This window comes from Oncorhynchus clarkii, chromosome 25, assembly GCF_045791955.1.
Source record: "Oncorhynchus clarkii lewisi isolate Uvic-CL-2024 chromosome 25, UVic_Ocla_1.0, whole genome shotgun sequence".
Lineage (NCBI taxonomy): Eukaryota > Metazoa > Chordata > Actinopteri > Salmoniformes > Salmonidae > Oncorhynchus > Oncorhynchus clarkii.
Genome location: NC_092171.1, coordinates 18,839,726 through 18,863,746, shown reverse-complemented (window position 1 = coordinate 18,863,746; position 24,021 = coordinate 18,839,726). Strand labels below are relative to the sequence as shown.

Sequence of the window (24,021 nt, the reverse complement as noted above, 5' to 3'; positions counted from 1 at the left end):
GTAGACGACAGATGACAGAGACAGGTGAATACCTAGGGTAGGGGACAGAGGACAGAGACAGGTAAATACTGAGGGTAGGGGACAGAGCCAGGTTGATGCTGAGGGTAGACGACAGAGGACAGAGACAGGTACATACTGAGGGTAGGGGACAGAGGACAGAGACAGGTTGATACTGAGGGTAGACGACAGAGGACAAAGACAGGTAAATACTGAGAGTAGACGACAGAGGACAGAGACAGGTAAATACTGAGGGTTGACGACAGAGGACAGAGACAGGTAAATACTGAGGGTAGGGGACAGAGGACAGAGACAGGTAAATACTGAGGGTAGGGGACAGAGGACAGAGACAGGTAAATACTGAGGGTAGAGGACAGAGGACAGAGACAGGTAAATACTGAGGGTAGGGGACAGAGGACAGAGACAGGTAAATACTCAGGGTAGGGGACAGAGGACAGAGACAGGTAAATACTGAGGGTAGGGAACAGAGGACAGAGACAGGTAAATACTGAGGGTAGGGGACAGAGGACAGAGACAGGTTGATGCTGAGGGTAGACGACAGAGGACAGAGCCAGGTTGATACTGAGTACACAGATAGATGTGTCACTCTTATTTAGAGACCCGAGGAGAGTAAAAGCTCGAAGTGTAGGTCACAACCTGTCTCGTTGCTTCATCAAGCAATCTGTGGTATGGCCGCTGGTAGGGTACAACTCTTACATAACTGACATTTTCTGATAAGTGCTTGGTGGCCTATTTCTCTCTGAATTTAGCAGAGCTTAATGTATAATCTCTTACCTCTACCTAACAACAGTAAATACTTAGTGCTCAGACTATAATAATTTGAAAGGTTCATCGTGACCTTTTTGAATTTCCTGATATCGTGTTGAATAGACTGTATCTGATCTGCGCTGTGTTTACAAATGTCAACCAGCAGATGGAGGCGTAATAGAAGGAACATTGATAAAAGACAAAGATTAAAAGGTCACCTAGAAAGTAACCTAGGGGTATGCATCTGACTCTCTATAGTCATCTGCATCAGTGAATGAGACATAGGGAGTTCACTGACATATGGCACAATAGACAACGTATTAATATATACGTTGTGTATGTTCTTTTGCCTAGTTACTGTCCACTCACTTGACCTGTGCCTCAGCTTGCATGAAGATGAACTCCCACTTCCTGGCGAAGGCCCTCTGCAGTCGAGCCAGGTTCTCCTGTAAGATCCCCCAATCATAGAGACATGAGGGGTGAGAGTAAACCAGTGAAGGTTCTTTGGTAATTACATTGCTATAATGCATAACTCTCTTACTGCATAAAGCTAGCCATCTCAGCTTAATCAGCAAGTAATATCACGGCTGTTGTAATTTGCACGTAATAATGCCATCTGCTCGGCACATGAGCAATGCCACCATCTGTTGTACCTGCACATATTCACTGAAAATACCTATTTCTTTAATGTGGGGAAAACAACACTCTGACCCGACCACCAAACCTATAGAGCATGAAATAGACTAGAGCTCAGGGGCATGGCATGTGATCTGAGAGAAGCTGTAGTTGTGTAGATGATAGCTTGGTTTAACAGGTCTGTAGTGTATAGATAGTGTACTGACGACGGTTCCAGTAGGGTGAATAGGGCACTCACAGCCTCGTAGTCAGCTAGCTCCAACCTGGCCTTGTTCTGCATGGTGCGCTTGCACAGGTAAATGGCTGCAGAGGAGAGAAGTAGTCAGTTACTAGCTGCTGCTTGACAGACCTTTTTGTGACGTTGCCAAACAAATGCCACAGATGATGCATCAACATTTGTGTGAGTGTAGTTTACCTCTTGTAAACAAATGCCACCCATTCAGTTTCCACCTGAGTAAATCTCTACTGATCAGAGTGTTGCGAGCAATATTTAATGAAACCGTTGGCATCTTTTGTCATTTACACTATCAGGCTGGAGAAATGTCATGCGAACATGAAAGCCTGGAGATTTACAATATATATTTTTATTTATTTAACTAGGTAAGTCAGTTAAGAACAAATTCTTATTTACAATGACTGCCTGCTTTGTTCAGGTGCAGAACAAAATATTTTTATCTTGTCAGCTCCAGTATTCGATCTAGCACTCTTCCGGTTACTAGTCCAATGCTCTAACCACTAGGCTACCTGCCGCCCCATGGGTCACCAGGGGCGGCAGGTAGCCTAGTGACAAAATAACGCCCCTATACCCTGGATGGCTAATCTAGCGCTGCAAGCTTAGGGGTGAGATGAGATCCTCCTGGACAAATAGTGGGATGCATTACAGAGTGGGCCACTCAATCAATAATGGGTGTGAGACAACAGATCCATAGTCTGTGTTTACACTGTAGGCAGGAGGACATGACACAGTCTGGGCCAGACACTCTGCACTGAGCAGGATTATAGGCTAGGCTGGCAGGGAGGGGGGGGGGCATCAGGGGGAAAATGAGTTTATGCACGGATAATTAAATGTCAGAGGCAATATTTAGACACATTTTGAGCGGAGTTCAGTAATATTTTTGAAATTCCACCCCTATGGAACCCAAACTATCTTACCATAGTCTGTGTTTTCAGGTTCCCAACAATTAGAGGGCCAGAAGTATGGAGCCTGAGGAGGAAAGTGGAGACATCATAAAACTATTCATCATCTTAAGAACATTTAAACATCCAAGCATCTGCCCTCTCTATAGTTTTTCTAATGTTGATGCAGACAATTTCCCCCACACTGTCTCTAGCAGCAGTGTTTGAAGTTTCTCTCAGCTAGCATTGCTTTTTATGTGGATCTGAATGTCAAATAATGAGGTTTTAAACATATTTCCGGGGCCCAGTTATTTTGAAGGTTTGAATATGCATGTTGTGTCCAGTCCACCCTGGCTCATAGCCCTGACTTCTGTTGAGACGAAGATGCTGGAGAAAATAAAACCATCCAAACTCTCTGTTCCTACCTTTTCCTCTCTAAGAACATTAACAAGTTAAAAGAAGATGAGTGACCTGATGATCAATTACCTTCTTGTGCTCTGCATAACTATCTAGGGAAGAACCGTATCTATATTCTCCATTCATATTTCATCAACTATTGCAATTGATATTTCAGATTCACAGTTCATTCCATAGTGCATAAATAAATTATTTCTCAGATCTATCGTGCATTCTTAATGACGAGCGGAATTAGAACACAGAGACGTTCCACGACATGATATTTCATCTCCAATATCACTCATAATTAGTTTCAGAACAAAAGGAAATCAAGATGAATGAGATCTGAATATGTGTCAGAATTGACACATCTAACATACAGGTTAAAAACTTCTTATGGCTGCAACCCTGTTAAAGGGATTGATATGACAACAGCCAGTGAAAGTGCAGAGCGCCAAATTCAAACAACAGAAATCTCATAATTAACACACCTCAAACATACATGTATCTTATACCATTTTAAAGGTAATCTTGTTGTTAATCCCACCAAAGTGTCCAATTTCAAATAGGCTTTACAGCGAAAGCACCACAAACTATTATGTTAGGTCACCGCCAAGTCACAGAAAAATTCAGCCATTTTCCAGATAAAGAGAGGAGTCACAAAAAGCACAAATAGAGATAAAATTAATCACTAACCTTTGATGATCTTCATCAGATGACACTCATAGGACTTCATGTTACACAATACATATATGTTTTGTTCGATAAAGTGCATATTAATATAAAAAAATCTCAGTATACATTGACGCGTTACGTTCACTACTTCCAAAAACATCCAGTGATATTGCAGAGAGCCACATCATTTTACAGAAATACTCATCATAAATGTTGATGAAAACAAAATTGTTAGACATGAAAATATAGATACACTTCTCCTTAATGCAACCGCTGTGTCAGATTTCAAAAGAACTCTACGGAAAAAGCAAACCATAAATCTGAGTACAGATTTCAGACAACAAAGCAGCCAAAAATATATCTGCTATATTGGGTAGTCAACAGAAGTCAGAAATAGCATTATAAATATTCGCTTACCTTTGATGATCTTCATCAGAATGCACTCCCAGGAATCCCAGTTCCACATTAAATGTTTGATTTAGTTCGATAATGTCCATCATTTATGTCCAAAGAGCTACTTTTGTTAGCACGTTTGGTAAACAAATCAAAAGTCATGAAGCGCGTTCCCTAGTTGCAGACGAAATGTCAAAAAGTTCTGTTACTGTCCGTAGAAACTTGTCAAACTAAGTATGGAATCAATCTTTAGGATGTTTTTAACATAAAACGTCAATAATGTTCCAACCGGAGAATTCCTATGTCTGTAGAAAAGTAATGGAACGAGAGCTAACTCTCTCGTGACCACGCCTCAGAGCCTGTGGCAATCTGCCAGACACCTGGCTCAAACAGCCCTTATGAGCCCCCACTTCACAGCAGAATCCTCAAACAAGTTTCTAAAGACGGTTGACATCTAGTGGAAGCTTTAGAAAGTGCAACATAACCAATATCCCACTGTGTATTCAATAGGGGGTGGGTTGAAAATCGACCAACCTCAGATTTCCCACTTCCTGTTTGGATTTCTTCTCAGGTTTTTGCCTGCCATATGAGTTCTGTTATACTCACAGACATCATTCAAACAGTTTTATAAACTTCAGTGTTTTATATCCAGTACTAATAATATGTATATATTAGCAACTGGGACTGAGGAGCAGGCTGTTTACTCTGGGCACCTTTCATCCAAGCTACTCAATACTGCCCCTGCAGCCATAAGAAGTTATTAACGTATACTTTGCTGCTGAATGAAGATTGATAGATAAACAGAGATTCATCTACTCTGTCTATTACCAAACTGCTTCAACAACATTTTATGACGTGAGTCTGCTTGCCCTGAAACATCACAGATTTGTCTCAAAGCACAGCAGGAAGTTGTCATTAAAAGTGGGGCTTCCAAAAAGACACAGCAGCTATTTATAGCATAGTGTACCCACACAGCCTCTGTGACTCCTCAGTGCTGGCACAGACACATCAAATATATTCAACAGGTCATGCAGGTCCTCTTTTAAATGGCAATGATGACGCTCGCTTGTTGCACCATGACATAGCATCAGAGAAAGGGTATTTTTAGTTCCATTGAATATGGGTGACACACACGCACACATCCACCTTCCAGAAAAAAAGGACATAATGTGTTTTAATCTGAGGAAAAGAAGCGTGGCTAAATGGACTCTGGTAGATTGGGGGGAGGACTGGGATGGGTGGGTGACACAGGACAAGTGCTGAGGAAGAGAGGAGTGCTAGCCCAATGCTTCCCAAAGAGAGCTGCCCCCAGCTGTGATTAGCCTGCTAATCAGTCAGCCATAGTGACTCATTCTTCTGGAGCCTTTTAGCAGGACCAGGAACCATTCAGCCTCCACTACACTGTAACATACTGTACTGTATGTCATGATGCACGGCCCTGACAGTACATTAGATTACCTCGAGGACGGAACAGCAATGCCAGTGTAGCGACGTGTCGTTTTAATGTCTTGTGTTGAACATTGTGGAACATCCTTTTTCTGTCTGTCTATAATGCTGAACTTTTATGGGCTACTGACTTCCTCCAAGCTCTTAATTCAAGTCAAAGGGCATTGCCCCATGTGGTGCGGCAGGTAGCCTACTGGTTAGAGCGTTGAGCCAGTAACTGAAAGGTTGCTAGATCGAATCCCTGAGCTGACTAGGTAAACATCTGGTGTTCTGCCCCTGAGCAAGGCAGTTAACCCACTGTTCACAAGGGTGCCGAAGACATGGATGTCAATTAAGGCAGCCCCTTGCACCTCTTTGATTTAGAGGGGTTGGCTTGAATGCAGAAGACACATTTCAGTTGAATACATTCAGTTGGACAACTAGGTTTCTCCCTTTCCTAAAGCAAGTGAAATTGATAATAAACAAAAGTAAAAAATAAACATTACACTCAGAAACATTTCAAAGGAATAGAGACATTTAAAATGTCATACTATTGCTATTCTCTCTCTCTCAATTCAATCTTTCTCTCTTTACGATAAAAGTTAATAAAAGTGGCCCTTCACACCTAGGTGCCACACTATGTGACCTCACGGGACTAGAAAAAGCACTACCCCCCCCCCCTCTCTCTGTCATAGCCCTTATCCTCTTATTCCGCTGGACCTCTCAAACCTCAGGAGGCTGAAGAAATTTGTCTTGTCACAAAAGCACTCACAAACTTTTACAGATGCACAATCGAGAGCATCCTGTCGGGCTGTATCACCGCCTGGTACGGCAACTGCTCCGCCCACAACCGTAAGGCTTTTCAGAGGGTAGTGAGGTCTGCACAACGCATCACCGGGGGCAAACTACCTGCCCTTCGGGACACCTACACCACCCGATGTCACAGAAAGGCCATAAAGATCATCAAGGACAAGGACAACAACCACAATCACCCGAGCCACTGCCTGTTCACCCCGCTATCATTCAGAAGGCGAGGTCAGTACAGGTGCATCAAAGCAGGGACAGAGAGACTGAAAAACAGCTTCTATCTCAAGGCCATCACAAACATTGAGTGGCTGCTGCCAACATACTGACTCAACTCCAGCCACTTTAATAATGGAAAAATTGATGTAAAAAATGTATCACTAGCCACTTTAAACAATGCCACTTAATATAATGTTTACATACCCTACATTATTCATCTCATATGTATATACTGTACTCGATACCATCTACTGCATCTTGCCTATGCCGTTCTGTACCATCAATCATTTTATTTTTTATTTTCATTTTACCTTTATTTAACTAGGCAAGTCAGTTAAGAACACATTCTTATTTTCAATGATGGCCTAGGAACAGTGGGTTAACTGCCTGTTCAGGGGCAGAACGACAGATTTGTACCTTGTCAGCTCGGGGGTTTTAACTTGCAACCTTCCGGTTACTAGTCCAACGCTCTAACCACTAGGCTACCCTGCCGCCTCATTCATATATTTGTATGTACATATTCTTCATCCCTTTACACTTGTGTGTATAAGGTAGTTGTTGTGAAATTGTTAGGTTAGATTACTCGTTGGTTATTACTGCATTGTCGGAACTAGAAGCACAAGCATTTTGCTACACTCGCATTAACATCTGTTAACCATGTGTATGTGACAAATAAAATAGGATTTGATTTGATTTGATTTTGAGGGGGGTAGAAGGACCTCCATCTCCAGCAGGCTGACCACAGCGCCTGGACCTTTGCTTTTAATGGAAAGAACTGGTGAACTGATAAGTTAGGGGAAATACATTTTAGGGAATAGTACCTGTAATCCAGTACAGAAATTGGGACGGAAGAACCCATGCACTAATCAGTCTTAGAAGGAGGCTTAGTCCTTAAAGGGCTAGTGTAGCCTGAATGGTGCATTTAAGCGAAGCTTCTTCAAGGAAAGGAAGAGCCAGCTGACAAAGTAACCAGGGACACAACCCAAACGAGCAGTCCATGAGGGACCATCCAAACTCAGCAGAAACAAGCAAGAAACCACCACCAAGGAGCGGGTTGAGAGTTTCAAGATCCTCTGTTCCACATCACCAACAGACTATCATGGTCCAAACACACCAAGACAATCGTGAATAGGGCACAACAATGCCTTTCCCCATCAGGACACTGAAAAGATTTGGCATGGGTCCCCAGATCATCAAAATGTTATACAGCTGCACCATCGAGAGCATCCTGGTTGCATCACCGCCTGGTATGGAAACTGCTCGGCATCTGACCGTAAGGCGCTACAGAAGGTAGTGCGTACAGCCTAATAAATCACTAGGGCCAAGCTTCCTGCCATCCAGGACCTATATACTAGGCGGTGTCAGAGTAAGGCCCAAAAAATGGTCAAAGTCTCCAGTCACCAGTCATAGACTGTTCTCTCTGTTACCACACGGCAAGCGGTACCTGAGCGCCAAGTCTAGGTCCAAAAGGCTCCTTAATTAACAGCTTCTACCCCCAAGCCATAAGACTGCTGAACAATTAATCAAATGGCCACCCGGACTATTTACATAGTAATAAGTGTACACACTACCCTACACCAGATTGCGGGATGCTGTGAGTAGATCTGCAACACTGTACATTGTGCCTCTCCAATTGGTATAATCTATTATAGCAATATTGATATCTATATTTATTACATAGTGATAATACTCAACCATATCTCAAGTGATTTAACCACAGGTTAAGGGAGTAAATTATGGCAGTGAGAGGAGACTGATTAGGCAAACATTTCCAAAGCGGTGTGTCCAGACTGATTAGGCAAACATTTCCAAAGCGGTGCGTCCAGACTGATTAGGCAAACATTTCCAAAGCGGTGCGTCCAGACTGATTACAACGCTTGACCTGTATAGTGAGGATCAGACTACTAGAGGAATCTCTCACATCAGTGGCTCCGTTAGAACATATTCTCCCCTGGTTATTTCTGCTTTAGAGCGTAAAGTGACCAGCCACAAGGTAATGAGGCTACTGTTCTGTTCTGGACAGTTCACAGGGATCATTTCTCCACTCCTTTGCCTTCATGTGATAATGGTCATGACACATGTTATGGTTGGTGGTTTGGACAGTAAATCCAGTTTAGGACCACTAAGGATGGTAGGTATACTGGTGCCTGAAAATATCATGGTAGCTTACCTGGAAGCGGTATAAGGTCCCATCATCTTTGAGAGTGAGGACGTGGTCGGAGATGGGGAAGAGGTAACCCTGGGCAGCAATCAGGCTCCCTAAATGGATGGCTTCAGCTGCAGGAGCGAGAACAGGATACTAACGCTGAGTAGAGAAAAATGGCTTCCCTTTTTAATGCTTGAGTAGAGGCTGAGAACAGTGGTCATCCCTGTGTAATATGGCTGTGTACGTAGCAGGCATACCTGAGTCCTCAATTGAGAGGTTTTTCACCAGCCACAGGACAATGTCTGCTCCTGGTATTCAAAAGAGAAGAATGGTTGACAGTGACATTGAAATAGCATTGTACACACAGAAAGCCTCTACACAAAATATGCAACAGTCCTTGAACTGGTCTCCCCTTAACAATCTATTACTTTTAGCTTACAGCACAGCTACAATACTGACATAGTCGACCAATCAGCCTGTTATCCACCCTTAGTAACTTTTGGAAAAAATAGTATTTGACCAGATAAAATGCTATTTTACAGTAAATAAATGAACAACATTATCCAGGGCAGCTGTCCAGGCCCTTTACTTTTTTAAATCTTTACTTATGACCTGCCACTGGCTCTGAGTAAAGCCTGTGTGTCTACTGTGTGTATGCGGGTGACTCAACACTATACACGTCAGCTACTACAGCGAGTGAAATCACTGCAACACTTAACAAAGAGCTGCAGTTAGTTTCAGAGTGGCTGGCAAGAAATAAGTTAGTCCTAAATATTTCAAAAACGAAAAACATTGTATTTGGGACTAATCATTCACTAAACCCTAAACCTCAACAAAATCTTGAGTAATGTGGAAATTGAGCAAGATGAGGAGACTAAACTGCTTCGAGTAACCCTGGATTGTGAACTGTTATGGTCAAAACATATTGATGCAACAGTAGCTAAGATTGGGAGAGGTCTGTCCATAATACGTCTAAAATAAAGTACTGCTGTGCCTTCTTAACAACAATATCAACAAGGCGGGTCCCTAGTTTTATCACACATGGACTACTGCCCAGTCGTGTGTGCAAGTGCCACAAAATGGGACTTGGGAAAATTACAACTGGCCCAGAACAAGGCAGCATGGCTGGCCCTTAAATGTGCACATAGAGCTAACATTAATAATATGCATGCCAATCTCTCATGGCTCAAAGTAGAGGAGAGATTGACTTCGTCACTGCTTGTTTTCGTAAGAAGTATTGACATGTTGAATGAACCGAGCTGTCTGTTTAAACTACCAGCACACAGCTCAGACACCCATGCATACCCCACAAGACATGCCACCAGAGGACTCTTCACAATCCCCAAGTCCAGAACAGACAATGGGAGGCGCACAATACTACAGTACATAGAGCCATGTGCACATGGAACTCAATTCCACATCAAGTAACTCACTAAGATCAGATTTGAAAAAATATAAAAAATACACCTTATGGAACAGTAGGAACTGTGAAGAGTCAAACACAGAGGTACAAACCCACATAACATACACACGATACACACATGTACACCTGGATTGTTATAGTAGAGTAGTGACACGAGGGCACACACTTAATGTATTGTGAAATCTGTTGCAAAATGTATTTTAGTGTTTAGAAATGCTATTATAATGTCTATAAATGCCTTACTTTTTGCTGGACCCCAGGAAGAGTAGCAGCTGCCTTGGCAGCAGCTAATGGGGATCCATAATAAATACAAATACAAATGCCCTTGGCTAAGGCTGAATGTGGCATAGGTGAGCAGGTGTTTGCAGGAACAATTCAAACGGAACAATGTGATCTTGGACTAACAATAGGCAGGAAACCAGGTCTTTTGTCTAACTCCTGGACAGCAACATATTTGGCACAATGCTAGCACTTGGGAGTGAGGAGTGAGACTGAGAGAGTCAAGTGTGACACAGCAGGCCTAGGGAGACATGTGAGGGGGTGAGTCACACTCAGAGAGCATCCCCCCACCCACTCCCCACCAGCCCCATAGATACTGTTGACTCTGTTGACTCACAAGCTAACACACATACACCAGCCAAAACTGTCTTACTCACTCACACTGCCCCCTTAAACCATGTCACCCAACACACAACCAGCCACACTGCATAATGACAAGGGCAGCGACATACCAGACATCCCATCAGGCTTCTCTGCCAAAACCTTACGGGCTGAGACTGCCTCATCTGTCCCAATCTGCAGAGGCAGCAATTCAAATGAGCCTGAAAGGTCATATTTGCTTTAATGATTCTGACTCCTTCTCTCTCTCTGCTGAGCCACACTGAGTCATATCTCTCTCTCTCTCTCTCTCTGCCTCTCTCTCTGCCTCTCTCTCACGTACACACATGCTGAACATGCAGCAAGCACGCTCACACACACACACACACACACACACACACACACACACACACACACACACACACAGCTGGTCACCTGATACCACACTGGGGATCTTGGACAGGAAGCTCTTGACAGTTCGGATGGCCACCCCTCCTGCCTTCTCATCCTGTATCCGCATAATGACGTCTTCAATCTACCAGGGAGAGGAGAAACAACACAAGTGATCAGGGTTAGAGCACGAACTAAAACTTCCACAGTTTCTCCATAAAAAGTATTCATTTTCATATTATAATCCAATGTTGATGGGGATTACTTGTTGTGTGCTGTGGCCTGCAAAAAAAGGTCTGTTTATTGAGCCACACAGTTCCCACGGTAACAAGGCACTCCAATGGGAAGACGTTGAGGAAGTCTGTCAGAGTGATTCCTCAGAGGCTAAGATAAACATCACAACTCAAATGCAGTGAGCTCCCCACCACATCACACACCAGCAGCCTCACTCTACAGTCAGCCAATATCACTCGCACTGACACATTATGCACACATTTATAGCTCCTTGCAGCAGAGGTTTGCGTTAAGGTGGAGAAGCTTAATAAGGGCTATGTGGTGTGAAAACCTTGGCCTGGTTGTCAGGTCAGGTATGATGTGACTAGGATTAGTGTGTAAAACCTGATCTGCCAATGTCACACCACAAGGCTCCCAAGCACCACAAGCCCCGACTGATGGACTCTCAAACCAGAAATTCACACCAAATGATTTAGTACACTCATTATTATCCAGAGCCCACCTCACCTTGTGCTCACTGGCCATTAAATCCTTCATTTTGTGGCAAACACACATACACACACTGACTGCAACAAAGCTGATTATGCTCGAATGAATTCAAAATCCTGATTGTGTGCAAAAGCATATTTGATTTGGCTGCTCCCTTCACTTCCCCATCTCAGAAGGGTAATCTGTATTTATCTGCACTGTTAAATGGGAGATGGCATGGTAGTCAGGAGTCAGAAACAATCAGAAAACACTCTTTATCAGTCATTTGCATAGAGCCCTATAGGGAACAGTGATAAAGTCAAGCAATTCTCTGTTGTGTGCCATTGCCATTCCAGCATGTTCCTGACCCCCTTCTCTTCCTCTCCTCTCATCCATCATTTAAACTGACACATTTGCACGTGTGAAGTCGATCCGTCAGCCTCCTTAGCTTCAGAATGTCATCTCTGAGCAAGCAAGCGCACCAAGAGCCAACTGCCTCCTCTCCTCAGTGGTTGCAGCAGGTTGCAGTTGCACAGCATGCCTCAGTACTGTGTACTCACAAGGACAACTATAGAGATGTGCAGCATTCTGGCCAATACAATTCACACGCCAAGGACAGTAAAGTAAGACTGCACAGCTTTTCAACAAGTGTAAACAACCAGGAGGAACAATCACAAGTAGACCCAATCAGCATGTCTGTCTATGGCTATCATCTCCTTGCCAACCAGCGTTGTGTTAAGTAGATTACGCAGGCCCTCAAGTTGTCGATATTATATTTAAAAAATATATAGATATATTTCACCTTTATTTAACCAGGTAGGCTAGTTGAGAACAAGTTCTCATTTGCAACTGCGACCTGGCCAAGATAAAGCAAAGCAGTTCGACACATACAACAACACAGAGTTACACATAGAATAAACAAACATACAATCAATAATACAGTAGGAAAATCTATATAAATCAAATCAAATCTAATTTATTTGTCACATACACATGGTTAGCAGATGTTAATGCGAGTGTAGCGAAATGCTTGTGCTTCTAGTTCCGACAACGCAGTAATAACCAACGAGTAATCTAACCTAACAATTCCAAAACTACTACCTTATACACACAAGTGTAAAGGGATAAAGAATATGTACATAAAGATATGAATGAGTGATGGTACAGAACGGCATAGGCAAGATGCAGTAGATAGTATCGAGTACAGTATATACATATACAGATGAGATGAATAATGTAGGGTATGTAAACATTATATTAAGGAGCATTGTTTAAAGTGGCTAGTGATATATTTGACATCAATTTCCATCAATTCCCATTATAAAAGTGGCTGGAGTTGAGTCAGTGTGTTGGCAGCAGCAACTCAATGTGAGTGGTGGATGTTTAACAGTATGATGGCCTTGAGATAGAAGCTGTTTTTCAGTCTCTCGGTCCCAGCTTTGATGCACCTGTACTGACCTCGCCTTCTGGATGATAGCGGGGTGAATAGGCAGTGGCTCGGGTGGTTGTTGTCCTTGATGATCTTTATGGCCTTCCTGTGACATCGGTTGGTGTAGGTGTCCTGGAGGGCAGGTAGTTTGCCCCCGGTGATGCGTTGTGCAGACCTCACTACCCTCTGGAGAGCCTTACGGTTGTGGGCGGAGCAGTTGCCGTACCAGGCGGTGATACAATCCGACAGGATTCTCTCGATTGTGCATCTGTAGAAGTTTGTGAGTGCTTTTGGTGACAAGCCGAATTTCTTCAGCCTCCTGAGGTTGAAGAGGCGCTGCTGCGCCTTCTTCACGATGCTGTCTGTGTGGGTGGACCAATTCAGTTTGTCTGTGATGTGAACGCCGAGGAACTTAAAACTTACTACCCTCTCCACTACTGTCCCATCGATGTGGATAGGGGGGTGCTCCCTCTGCTGTTTCCTGAAGTCCACAATCATCTCCTTAGTTTAGTTGACTTTGAGTGTGAGGTTATTTTCCTGACACCACACTCCGAGGGCCCTCACCTCCTCCCTGTAGGCCGTCTCGTCATTGTTGGTAATCAAGCCTACCACTGTAGTGTCGTCCGCAAACTTGATGATTGAGTTGTAGGCGTGCGTGGCCACGCAGTCGTGGGTGAACAGGGAGTACAGGATAGGGCTCAGAACGCACCCTTGTGGGGCCCCAGTGTTGAGGATCAGCGGGGTGGAGATGTTGTTACCTACTCTCACCACCTGGGGGCGGCCCGTCAGGAAGTCCAGTACCCAGTTGCACAGGGCGGGGCCGAGACCCAGGGTCTCGAGCTTGATGACGAGTTTGGAGGGTATTATGGTGTTAAATGCTGAGCTGTAGTCGATGAACAGCATTCTCACATAGGTATTCCTCTTGTCCAGATGGGTTAGGGCAGTGTGCAGTGTGGTTGAGATTGCATCGTCTGTGGACCTATTTGGGCGGTAAGCAAATTGGAGTGGGTCTAGGGTGTCAGGTAGGGTGGAGGTGATATGGTCCTTGACTAGTCTCTCAAAGCACTTCATGATGACGGAAGTGAGTGCTACGGGGCGGTAGTCGTTTAGCTCAGTTACCTTAGCTTTCTTGGGAACAGGAACAATGGTGGCCCTCTTGAAGCATGTGGGAACAGCAGACTGGGATAAGGATTGATTGAATATGTCCGTAAACACACCAGCCAGCTGGTCTGCGCATGCTCTGAGGGCGCGGCTGGGGATGTCGTCTGAGCCTGCAGCCTTGCGAGGGTTAACACGTTTAAATGTTTTACTCACATCGGCTGTAGTGAAGGAGAGTCCTCATGTTTTGGTTGCGGGCCGTGTCAGTGGCACTGTATTGTCCTCAAAGCGGGCAAAAAAGTTATTTAGTCTGCCTGGGAGCAAGACATCCTGGTCCGTGACGGGGCTGGTTTTATTTTTGTAATCCGTGATTGACTGTAGACCCTGCCACATACCTCTTGTGTCTGAGCCGTTGAGTTGCGACTCTACTTTGTCTCTATACTGACGCTTAGCTTGTTTGATTGCCTTGCGGAGGGAATAGCTACACTGTCTGTATTCGGTCATGTTTCCGGTCACCTTGCCCTGGTTAAAAGTAGTGGTTCGCACTTTCAGTTTCACGCAAATGCTGCCATCAATCCACGGTTTCTGGTTTGGGAATGTTTTAATCGTTGCTATGGGAACATATCCCAGTCCAGTGCGGAACATATCCCAGTCCACGTGATGGAAGCAGTCTTGAAGCGTGGAATCAGATTGGTCGGACCAGCGTTGAACAGACCTCAGCGCGGGAGCTTCTTGTTTTAGATTCTGTCTGTAGGCAGGGAGCAACAAAATGCAGTCGTGGTCAGCTTTTCCGAAAGTGCAAGTAGACAACGGACCTGATAGGACAGCTAGAGCCTCTGCTCTTTTCTGTCCATAAAAAACAATTGGATTGGTGGAAGAGGCAGGGCAGGCCAGGAGCAAGGAAGGAGGGTGTGGTCAAGCAAGGCATCCCCCGAGGCTGAATGCCCTAAGGTTTTTATCAGAACGGTCGTAGATTAGTTTAGCCTTTTTGCTTTTCCCGACATGAGTTTGTGGTGTTTTGTTTTAAAAATAGAAGTAAAAATAAAAATAAAATAAAAAAAGAAGTAAAAAAGTAAAAAATAAATAAATAAGGGATAAAAAAAACGGCATTAAAATTATAGCTCACAGCTGTGCATGGGAGAGGGTTGGTGGCGCTAAGGAGTGCATTCACATATATCTACACATTTTCATACACACAATTTTTGTTTTTGTTTGTATTTTGTATTTTTGTATTTTTTCTTCCTCTCTTCTAGGTCAGCTTCAGCATTATGGACATGGGTGTATCTGTGGTCCATTTGGCCTGTCCCACGGCTTCCTTCCAAAAGGAGGGCGGGGGAGGGCCTTATATGCGTCGCGGAAGTTAGAATAGCAATGATCCAAGGTTTTACCAGCCCTGGTTGCGCAATCGATATGCTGATACAATTTAGGGAGTCTTGATTTCAGATTAGCCTTGTTAAAATCCCCAGCTACAATGAATGCAGCCTCAGAATATGTGGTTTCCAGTTGGCAAAGATTCAAATAAAGTTTGTTCAGAGCCATCGATGTGTCTGCTTGGGGGAGAATATATACGGCTGTGATTATAATCGAAGAGAATTCCCTTGGTAGATAATGCGGTCGACATTTGATTGTGAGGAATTCTAAATCAGGTGAACAGAAGGACTTGAGTTCCTGTATGTTGTTGTGACCACACCACGTCTCGTTAACCATAAGGCATACACCCCCGCCCCTCTTCTTACCAGAAAGATATTTGTTTCTGACGGCGCGATGCGTGAAGAAACCAGCTGGCTGCACCTTTTCCGTTAGTGTCTCTCGAGTGAGCCATGTTTCCGTGAAGCAAAGAACGTTACAGTCTCTGATGTCCCTCTGGAATGCTATCCTTGCTCGGATTTCATCAACTTTGTTGTCAAGAGACTGGACATTGGCGAGAAGTATGCTAGGGAGTGGTGCACGATGTGCCCGTCTCCGGAGCCTGACCAGAAGACCGCTTCGTTTCACTCTTTAACGACGTCTTTGTTATGGGTCGCAGGCTGGGATCCATTCCGTTGTCCTGGGTGAAAGGCAGAACACAGGACCCGCTTCGGGAAAGTCATATTCCTGGTCGTACTGATGGTGAGTTGACGTTACAGCATGTGCAAATGAGGTAGGATAAGAGAGGTAAGGCAATAAATCGGCCATGGTGGCAAAGTAATTACAATATAGCAATTAAACACTGGAATTGTAGGACGTGCAGAGGATGAATGTGCAAGTTGAGATACTGGGGTGCAAAGCAGCAAGATAAATAAATAAATACAGTATGGGGACGAGGTAGAATGGATGAGCTATTTACAGATGAGCTATGTACAGGTGCAGTGATCTGTGAGCTGCTCTGACAGCTGGTGCTTAAAGATAGTGAGGGAGGTAAGAGTCTCCAGCTTCAGAGATTTTTGCAGTTCGTTCCAGTCATTGGCAGCAGAGAACTGGAAGGAGAGGCAGCCAAAGGAAGAATTGGCTTTGGGGGTGACCAGTGAGATATGCCTGCTGGAGCGCGTGCTACGGGTGGGTGCTGCTTTGGTGATCAGTGAGCTGAGATAAGGCGGGGCTTTACCTAGCAGAGACTTGTAGATTACCTGGAGCCAGTGGGTTTGGCGACGAGTATGAAGCGAGGGCCAGCCTACGAGAGCATACAGGTCGCAGTGGTGTGTAGTATATGGGGCTTTGGTGACAAAACGGATGGCACTGTGATAGACTGCATCCAATTTGTTGAGTAGAGTGTTGGAGGCTATTTTGTAAATGACATTGCCAAAGTCGAGGATCGGTAGGATGTTCAGTTTTACGATGTATGTTTGGCAGCATGAGTGAAAGATGCTTTGTTGCGAAATAGGAAGCCGATTTTAGATTTTATTTTGGATTGGAGATGTTTAATGTGAGTCTGGAAGGAGAGTTTACAGTCTAAACAGACACCTAGGTGTTGTCCACATAAGTCAGAACTGTCCAGAGTAGTGATGCTGGACGGGTGGGCAGGTGCGGGCAGCGATCGATTGAAGAGCATGCATTTAGTTTTACTTGCATTTAAGAGCAGTTGGAGGCCACGGAAGGAGAGTTGTATGGCATTGAAACTCATCTGGAGGTTAGTTAACACAGTGTCCAAAGAAGGGCCAGAGGTATACAGAATGGTGTCGTCTGCGTAGAGGTGTATCAGAGAATCAGAGAAGAGAGTCAGCTCGAGAATTGAACCTTGTGGCCCCTCACAGAGACTGCCAGAGGTCCGGACAACAGGCCCTCCGATTTGGCATACTGAACTCTATCTGAGAAGTAGTTGGTGATCCAAGCGAGGCCGTCATTTGAGAAACCAAGGCTGTTGAGTCTGCCAATAAGAATGTTGTGATTGACAGAGTCGAAAGCCTTAGCCAGGTCGATGAATACAGCTGCACAGTAATGTCTCTTATCGATGGCAGTTATGATATCGTTTAGGACCTTGAGCGTGGCTAAGGTGCACCCATGACCAGCTCGGAAACCAGATTGCATAGCAGAGAAGGTACGGTGAGATTCGAAATGGTCAGTAATCTGTTTGTTAACTTGGCTTTCAAAGACCTTAGAAAGGCAGGGTAGAATAGATATAGGTCTGTAGCAGTTTGGGTCTAGAGTGTCTCCCCCTTTGAAGAAGGGGATGACCGAGGCAGCTTTCCAATCTTTGGGAATCTCAGACGATACGAAAGAGAGGTTGAACAGACTAGTAAATGGGATTGCAACAATTTTGGCAGATAGTTTTAGAAAGAGAGGGTCCATATTGTCTAGCCTGGCTGATTTGTAGGGGTCCAAATTTTGCAGCTCTTTCAGAATATCAGCTATCTGGATTTGTGGGAAGGAGAAGTGGGGGAGGTTTGGGCGAGTTGCTGTGGGGAGCGCAGGGCTGTTGACCGGGGTAGGGGTAGCCAGGTGGAAAGTATGGCCAACGGTAGAAAAATGCTTATTGAAATTCTCAATTATTGTGGATTTATCGGTAGTGACAGTGTTTCCTAGCCTCAGTGCAGTGGGCAGCTGGGAGGAGGTGCTCTTATTCTCCATGGACTTTACAGTGTCCCAGAACTTTTTTGAGTTTGTACTGCAGGATCCAAATTTCTATTTAAAAAAGCTAGCCGTAGCTTTCCTAACTGCCTGTGTATATTGGTTCCTAACTTCCCTGAAAAGATGCATATCACGGGGATATTCAATGCTAATGCAGAACACCACAGGATGTTTTTGTGCTGGTCAAGGGCAGACAGGTCTGGAGAGAACCAAGGGCTATATCCATTCCTGGTTCTACGTTTTTTGAATGGGGCATGCTTATTTAAGATGATGAGGAAGGCACTTTTAACGAATAACCAGGGATTGACGGAATGAGGTCAATATCCTTCCAGGGGTCCGGAGTGAGCTTCAGGAGTATCCCAGGAGCCCTAGCCGGGAGATGGGTCTAGCATGGGCTAGTGCCAGGCTAGTTGGTGCTAGCTCCGGGATGGAAATTTTAGCCAGTAGTAGTCAACCCGGGTTGCAGTTAGCTAGCTGCGATGATCCAGATGAAAACGTTCAGAGTTTGTGGTAGGAATCCGGGGATATGGAGAGAAAAATAGATCCGGTATGCTCTCGTTTGAAACGCGTTGTATGAACTGGCGAGAGCTTTCCGAGCTAAAGGTTAGCGGATGACCGCTAGCTGATTGATAGATGATAGCTGAAAGCTAGTTAGCTAGCTAGCTTCAGTTGAGGTATTCCAGTTTGGAGGTTACTAGAAATACTTTAGAAAAAAAACAGATCCACACCACACTGGGTGAGGCTGGTTGCCGGAGAGTATTTTGAAGTTGAGGTCTAGGAGAAATATTAAAAAGAATGCGAAGAAAAGATATAAAAATATATATGGGACACGACAAGACGCCATCTTGCAACAAAATATATATATACCTGAGCAACACATTTGAGATGCTTATGGATTTAATAATAGCCCTATAATGTTTCAGACCGAGGAGAGGAGGAGAAATAGTGAGGCAAGACAATTACAATTCTCTCACCATGAGTGTCTTCATATGAATTATTAAATGAAAGCTCATCCACAGAGAATTTCTGCCTTTACACAGACTGTGCTGTTGCTGTGCTGTTGATACCTCTTCACAGACTGCTCTTAGAGAGAGAGAGAGAGAGAGAGAGAGAGAGAGAGAGAGAGAGAGAGAGAGAGAGAGAGAGAGAGAGAGAGAGAGAGAGAGAGAGAGAGAGAGAGAGACCACACTGCATCAACTCTGTATTTTCAGAGAGAAGAAACAGAGATTTTACAGTATGCTACATTAACATTCCTGTCTTTAGCCGGTGTGTTGTGAGCAGAGACATTTTAGAATGGCACAATCAGTCCAACCATATTTACTGCCTTCCTGTGTATAAATACAAACCTTGAGACAAAACAATGGGGAAAAAGCTTAGAAACCATTTCCATTTTGTACAATGCAGTGCCTCTCCACACACCCTGAGAAAGTCAGTGAAAGGATTGAGTTATTTTGTTCTTGTGTAATAATGGATCTTGAACTCCATAACAGCATTTAAAATAACTCATTATCTCCCTATAGGATGACAGTGGACACGAAGTACTTGGCAGGGGTACAGAACCTTGCCGTATCTTTTCGCTATGGAAGCTAATGGTGTTTGCAGCTTGGTGTGGAGGGCTTTGAGAGCTGAACATTCCTGCTAGCAGGCGATAACAGCACTTTACCCCTCTGCACTGAGCTCTATAAATGGCAATCGTGCGCGCACGTGAGTGTGTGTGTGTGTGCGTGCGTGCGCGTGCGTGCGTGTGCTGGGCCCCTTTGTCAATAATCTCTCTTATCAGTGGCTACTGAGGGCCCATGCTGCTGTCAGGGGAGTGCCACCATTTCACTCAGCCAGACGCCCTGGGACGCTCCCTGACCAGCCATTACAGAGTGGAGTGTGAGGGCCCAGTGGAGGTAACAGGGTCAGGCACGTGTGAGAGTGGTTGTTTGAACCTACAGAAGCCTAATGATGCTAGAATCTTATAAACACAATTTATAAACACAGAAACATCATGAGGTCTTGTAAGCTGTGTGGTTTCGATTACCAACTGGAGTTTCTATCTCATTGAAACAGTGGTTTCAGTTGAAATAATGTCTGTAGGGAGCTACTACTGGATACGAGAAAGAACTACATTTCCACCAACCAGGATGTGTTTAAATACCGGTCATGACAAGAGCCTTTGCTCAAATTGTGACTAATACTAACTACAGTACCTTAAATCTGTAAATGGTGCGAGACAAGCTAATAATAAGATAATAAAACCAGAAAAGTCTCCCAAAATGAGGCCTTGATAGATAAAAAATGTATAAGGCTGTAATAGAGCATTAATGATTCAACAGCCGTCACCTCCACAGACACACTCGTCATTGACATTTATGGCTGTGAAAGTCATGATGGCCAATCGGAAAACTTTTAAGACTGTTTTCTGACCTACTTTCTGCTAAATGAGGTTCTCTGTACTGCTCAATTAACATATGAGCAGAGCCCAACAATTTGAAATATAGAATAGACTTCTGATAAGTGCATATTGGATAAGTGTAAACTCTTTCTACGTGCAGTGAGAGTTCACAGACCCAGTACATTCTTCTGACTTGCTCTGGATATCTTCATATGGATTAGTGCATGCTTTCTAACAGTCCAAAGCCATCACAATGAACTGTTTATGGAGCAAGTAACTTTTAGGCAAGAAATCAAACATACTTTTTTTTCTCCTAGGACCAGCCAGGCATCACACTGTGGGAATAGCAAGCTGATATCTAGCTTGGTGCCAGCTGGTCTGGTCTGCTCTAGGGATGCAGGTGTGAATGAGGGCTGCTGGGGTAGAGAGAGTCTCCCTGTACCCTCTATGGTCCAGAGGGGGGCCTGCTGCAGGTCTAATCATGAAGAGGGGGCTCCGGGTGTTAGGGAGCCTCTCCTGGATTTGTTTCACCAGGGAGAGAAACTGTGACAGCTACTGGGACAACCCTCACATGCAGCAAGACAAGCAATGACTGGAAAGGCCAAAAGTGGAGAAACCAAATACACACATACAGTATAGTTTACAGTCACTCACCTCCCTCCCTTTGCTCTATTCTAGTGCTTTAGGCAGTCATTACGAAACCCATGTACCTGCTCAAGCCATTACTCTCTTTCCTGCTGACTTATCAACAATGTAGAATGTCTTGAAAACAGAAATGCATTAATTGATGAATGTGTATTGGAAATAGTCCCATGATAATTCTCAACAGGATACATCTCAGTTATGTGTGCGTTTTCAGTGTTTTATGACAGTATGTTCCTGTTCCCAAGCGGATAATTTTGCACCTTACTGAAGCCCTTTTCCTCCACCAACATCGCTCATCCTTTTGATCACAGGAAAGCCTGGATTGTACTGCAAACACATAAAAATGAATCTTTCAGCGTGGAGAAAAAGCATAATCACTCAAATCCTGGTTTGGATTTAAGCTCCAGAAGATGAAAATCCATATTCTACCACGTCCTTGCTGTTTCATTGTTCTGATGAAAGTCTTTGGGTTGTGGTTGTTTGACTGTAAGGTTGGCACACAATGCAGGAGGAAGTTATGATCATGCACTGTAGCATAAGACAACTCATTTCAGGGGGGGCATTGGGCTTCTGAAAAAGAACCCTCAGCCATGTTTCCACAGCTAAGACTGTGACCGCTTCAACCTTGCTTCTGCAATACTCAGTATGTTGAAAATGTATTTATTATTATAAAAATTGAATACAGACATTGTTACAGCGACAGGCCAAACTTTTAGAAGTGAGTCACATACTCTGCTCAGACAGTTAATCTGTAGCACCTTCACATTGCCACAGGCAGGGCACCAGCAGTTTTCATTGTTAACTTTTCAGCCAGTAACCTCAGTGGTCATTCAACATTCTGAGCCTGCTCTGGTAAGATGGGGCAGAGGTGCAGCATACTGAAAAAGACTTAATTAGCTGCAGCTTGATTAACTGTTCAGCCTACAGGCCTACTGGGGCCGAGGTCCACAGGAAAAGCCCAAGTGTGAATATGTGTGTGATTCAGAACCAAGGCCTACATGGTCAAAGTGTTGATGGCAATGGGAGTTGCCTGCTTGGGCCAGTTGGAGCTCCCTTGTTAAAGAGACTAATAAGAGACTAATAATGGCGCCGGAGGAGATGGCTGACGTTTTACGGGCTCCTCACCAATTGTGCTTGTGGTTTTTCACATTATTTGTAACTTATTTTGTACATAATGTTTCTGCCACTGTCTCTTATGACCAAAAATAGTTTCTAGATATTAGGACAGTGATTCCTCACCTCGTACTGGACCAAGATTTTTTCTTTAACGAGTCGGACGCAAAGGATTTACTAAAAACACCGGACAAGGCCCAAATCCTCGTCATGAAGAAGAGACAGAGATATTGGGGATGTAGGTCGGGTTGCCTTGTAAGGATCCGACGGCAAGTGGGTAAACCGCCTCTACCATCAGTCCTATTAGCCAACGTGATTGGGTAATAAACTGGATGAGCTCCGATCAAGACTATCTTACCAACGGGACATTAAAAACTGTAATATCTTATGTTTTACTGAGACGTGGCTGAACGACGAAATGGATAACATATAGCTGGCTGGGTTTTCCGTGCATCGGCAAGATAGAACAGCTGCCTCCGGTAAGACAGGGGGTAGTGGTCTGTGTCTATTTGTCAATAACACCTGGTGCACAAAATCTAATATTAAGGAAGTCTCAAGGTTTTGCTCATCTCATGATAAGCTATAGACCACACTATTTACCAAGAGAGTTTTCATCTACATTTTTTGTAGCTGTCTATTTACCACCAAAAACCGATGCTGGCACTAAGAACGCACTCAACAAGCTGTATAAGGCCATAAGCAAACAAGAAAATGCTCATCCAGAGATGGCTCTCCTAGTGGCCAGGGACTTTACTGCAGGGAAACTTGAATCCGTTTGAACTCATTTCTATCAGCATGTTACAAGAGCAACCAGAGGGGAAAAAAACTATAGACCACCTTTACTCCACACACAGAGACACAAACAAAGCTCTCCCTCGCCCTCCATTTGGCAAATCTGACCATAACTCTATCCTCCTGATTCCTGCTTACAAGCTAAAACTAAAGCAGGAAGTACCAGTGACTCGCTCAATACGGAAGTGGTCAGATGATGCAGATGCAAAGCTACCTGACTGTTTTGCTAGCACAGACTGGAATATAATATTTAAACTCCCGATCGGCGCAGCGGTCTAAGGCACTGCATCTCAGTGCTAGAGGCATCACTACAGACCCTGGTTCGATCCTGGACTCTATCACAAACAGACGTGATCGGGAGTCCCGTAGAGCGGCGCACAATTGGCCCAGAGTCGTGAGGGTTTGACCGGGGTAGGGCGTCATTGTAAATAAGAATTTGTTCTTAACTTCACTAGGGTAGGGGGCACTATTTTCACTTCCGGATGAAAAGCATGCCCAAAGTAAACTGCCTGCTACTCAGGCCCAGAAGCTAGGATATGGATATATTTTTGGTTGATTTGGATGTAAAACATTCCAAAGTTTCCAAAAGTGCTAAAATAACATCTGTGAATATAACAGAATTGATTTGGCAGGCAAAAACCTGAGTTAGTTTTCTATTGAATGCCATTACAGTATCCATTTTGTTTATTTTTCCTTTATTTAACTAGGCAAGTCAGTTAAGAACAAATAATTTTTTTCAATGACGGCCTAGGAACAGTGGGTTAACTGCCTGTTCAGGGGCAGAACAACAGATTTGTACATTTTCAGCTCGGGGGTTTGAACTTGCAACCTTC

General features: G+C 44.1%; 1 protein-coding gene across 2 annotated transcripts in view; it reads right to left on the bottom strand.

Annotated features, from left to right (window-relative positions):
* The window catches only part of LOC139383321 (regulator of G-protein signaling 6-like), a 57,724-nt gene that overhangs the window by 8,918 nt on the left and 24,785 nt on the right, over positions 1-24,021 (bottom strand). For both annotated transcript variants that reach the window (XM_071127810.1, XM_071127811.1), the window contains exons 3-8: positions 11,031-11,130; positions 8,833-8,883; positions 8,600-8,706; positions 2,554-2,605; positions 1,640-1,704; positions 1,135-1,211 (exon numbers count right to left, since the gene is read on the bottom strand). In XM_071127810.1, the coding sequence (XP_070983911.1) occupies positions 1,135-1,211; positions 1,640-1,704; positions 2,554-2,605; positions 8,600-8,706; positions 8,833-8,883; positions 11,031-11,130 (452 nt within the window). The remainder of the gene's footprint in view (positions 1-1,134; positions 1,212-1,639; positions 1,705-2,553; positions 2,606-8,599; positions 8,707-8,832; positions 8,884-11,030; positions 11,131-24,021) is intronic.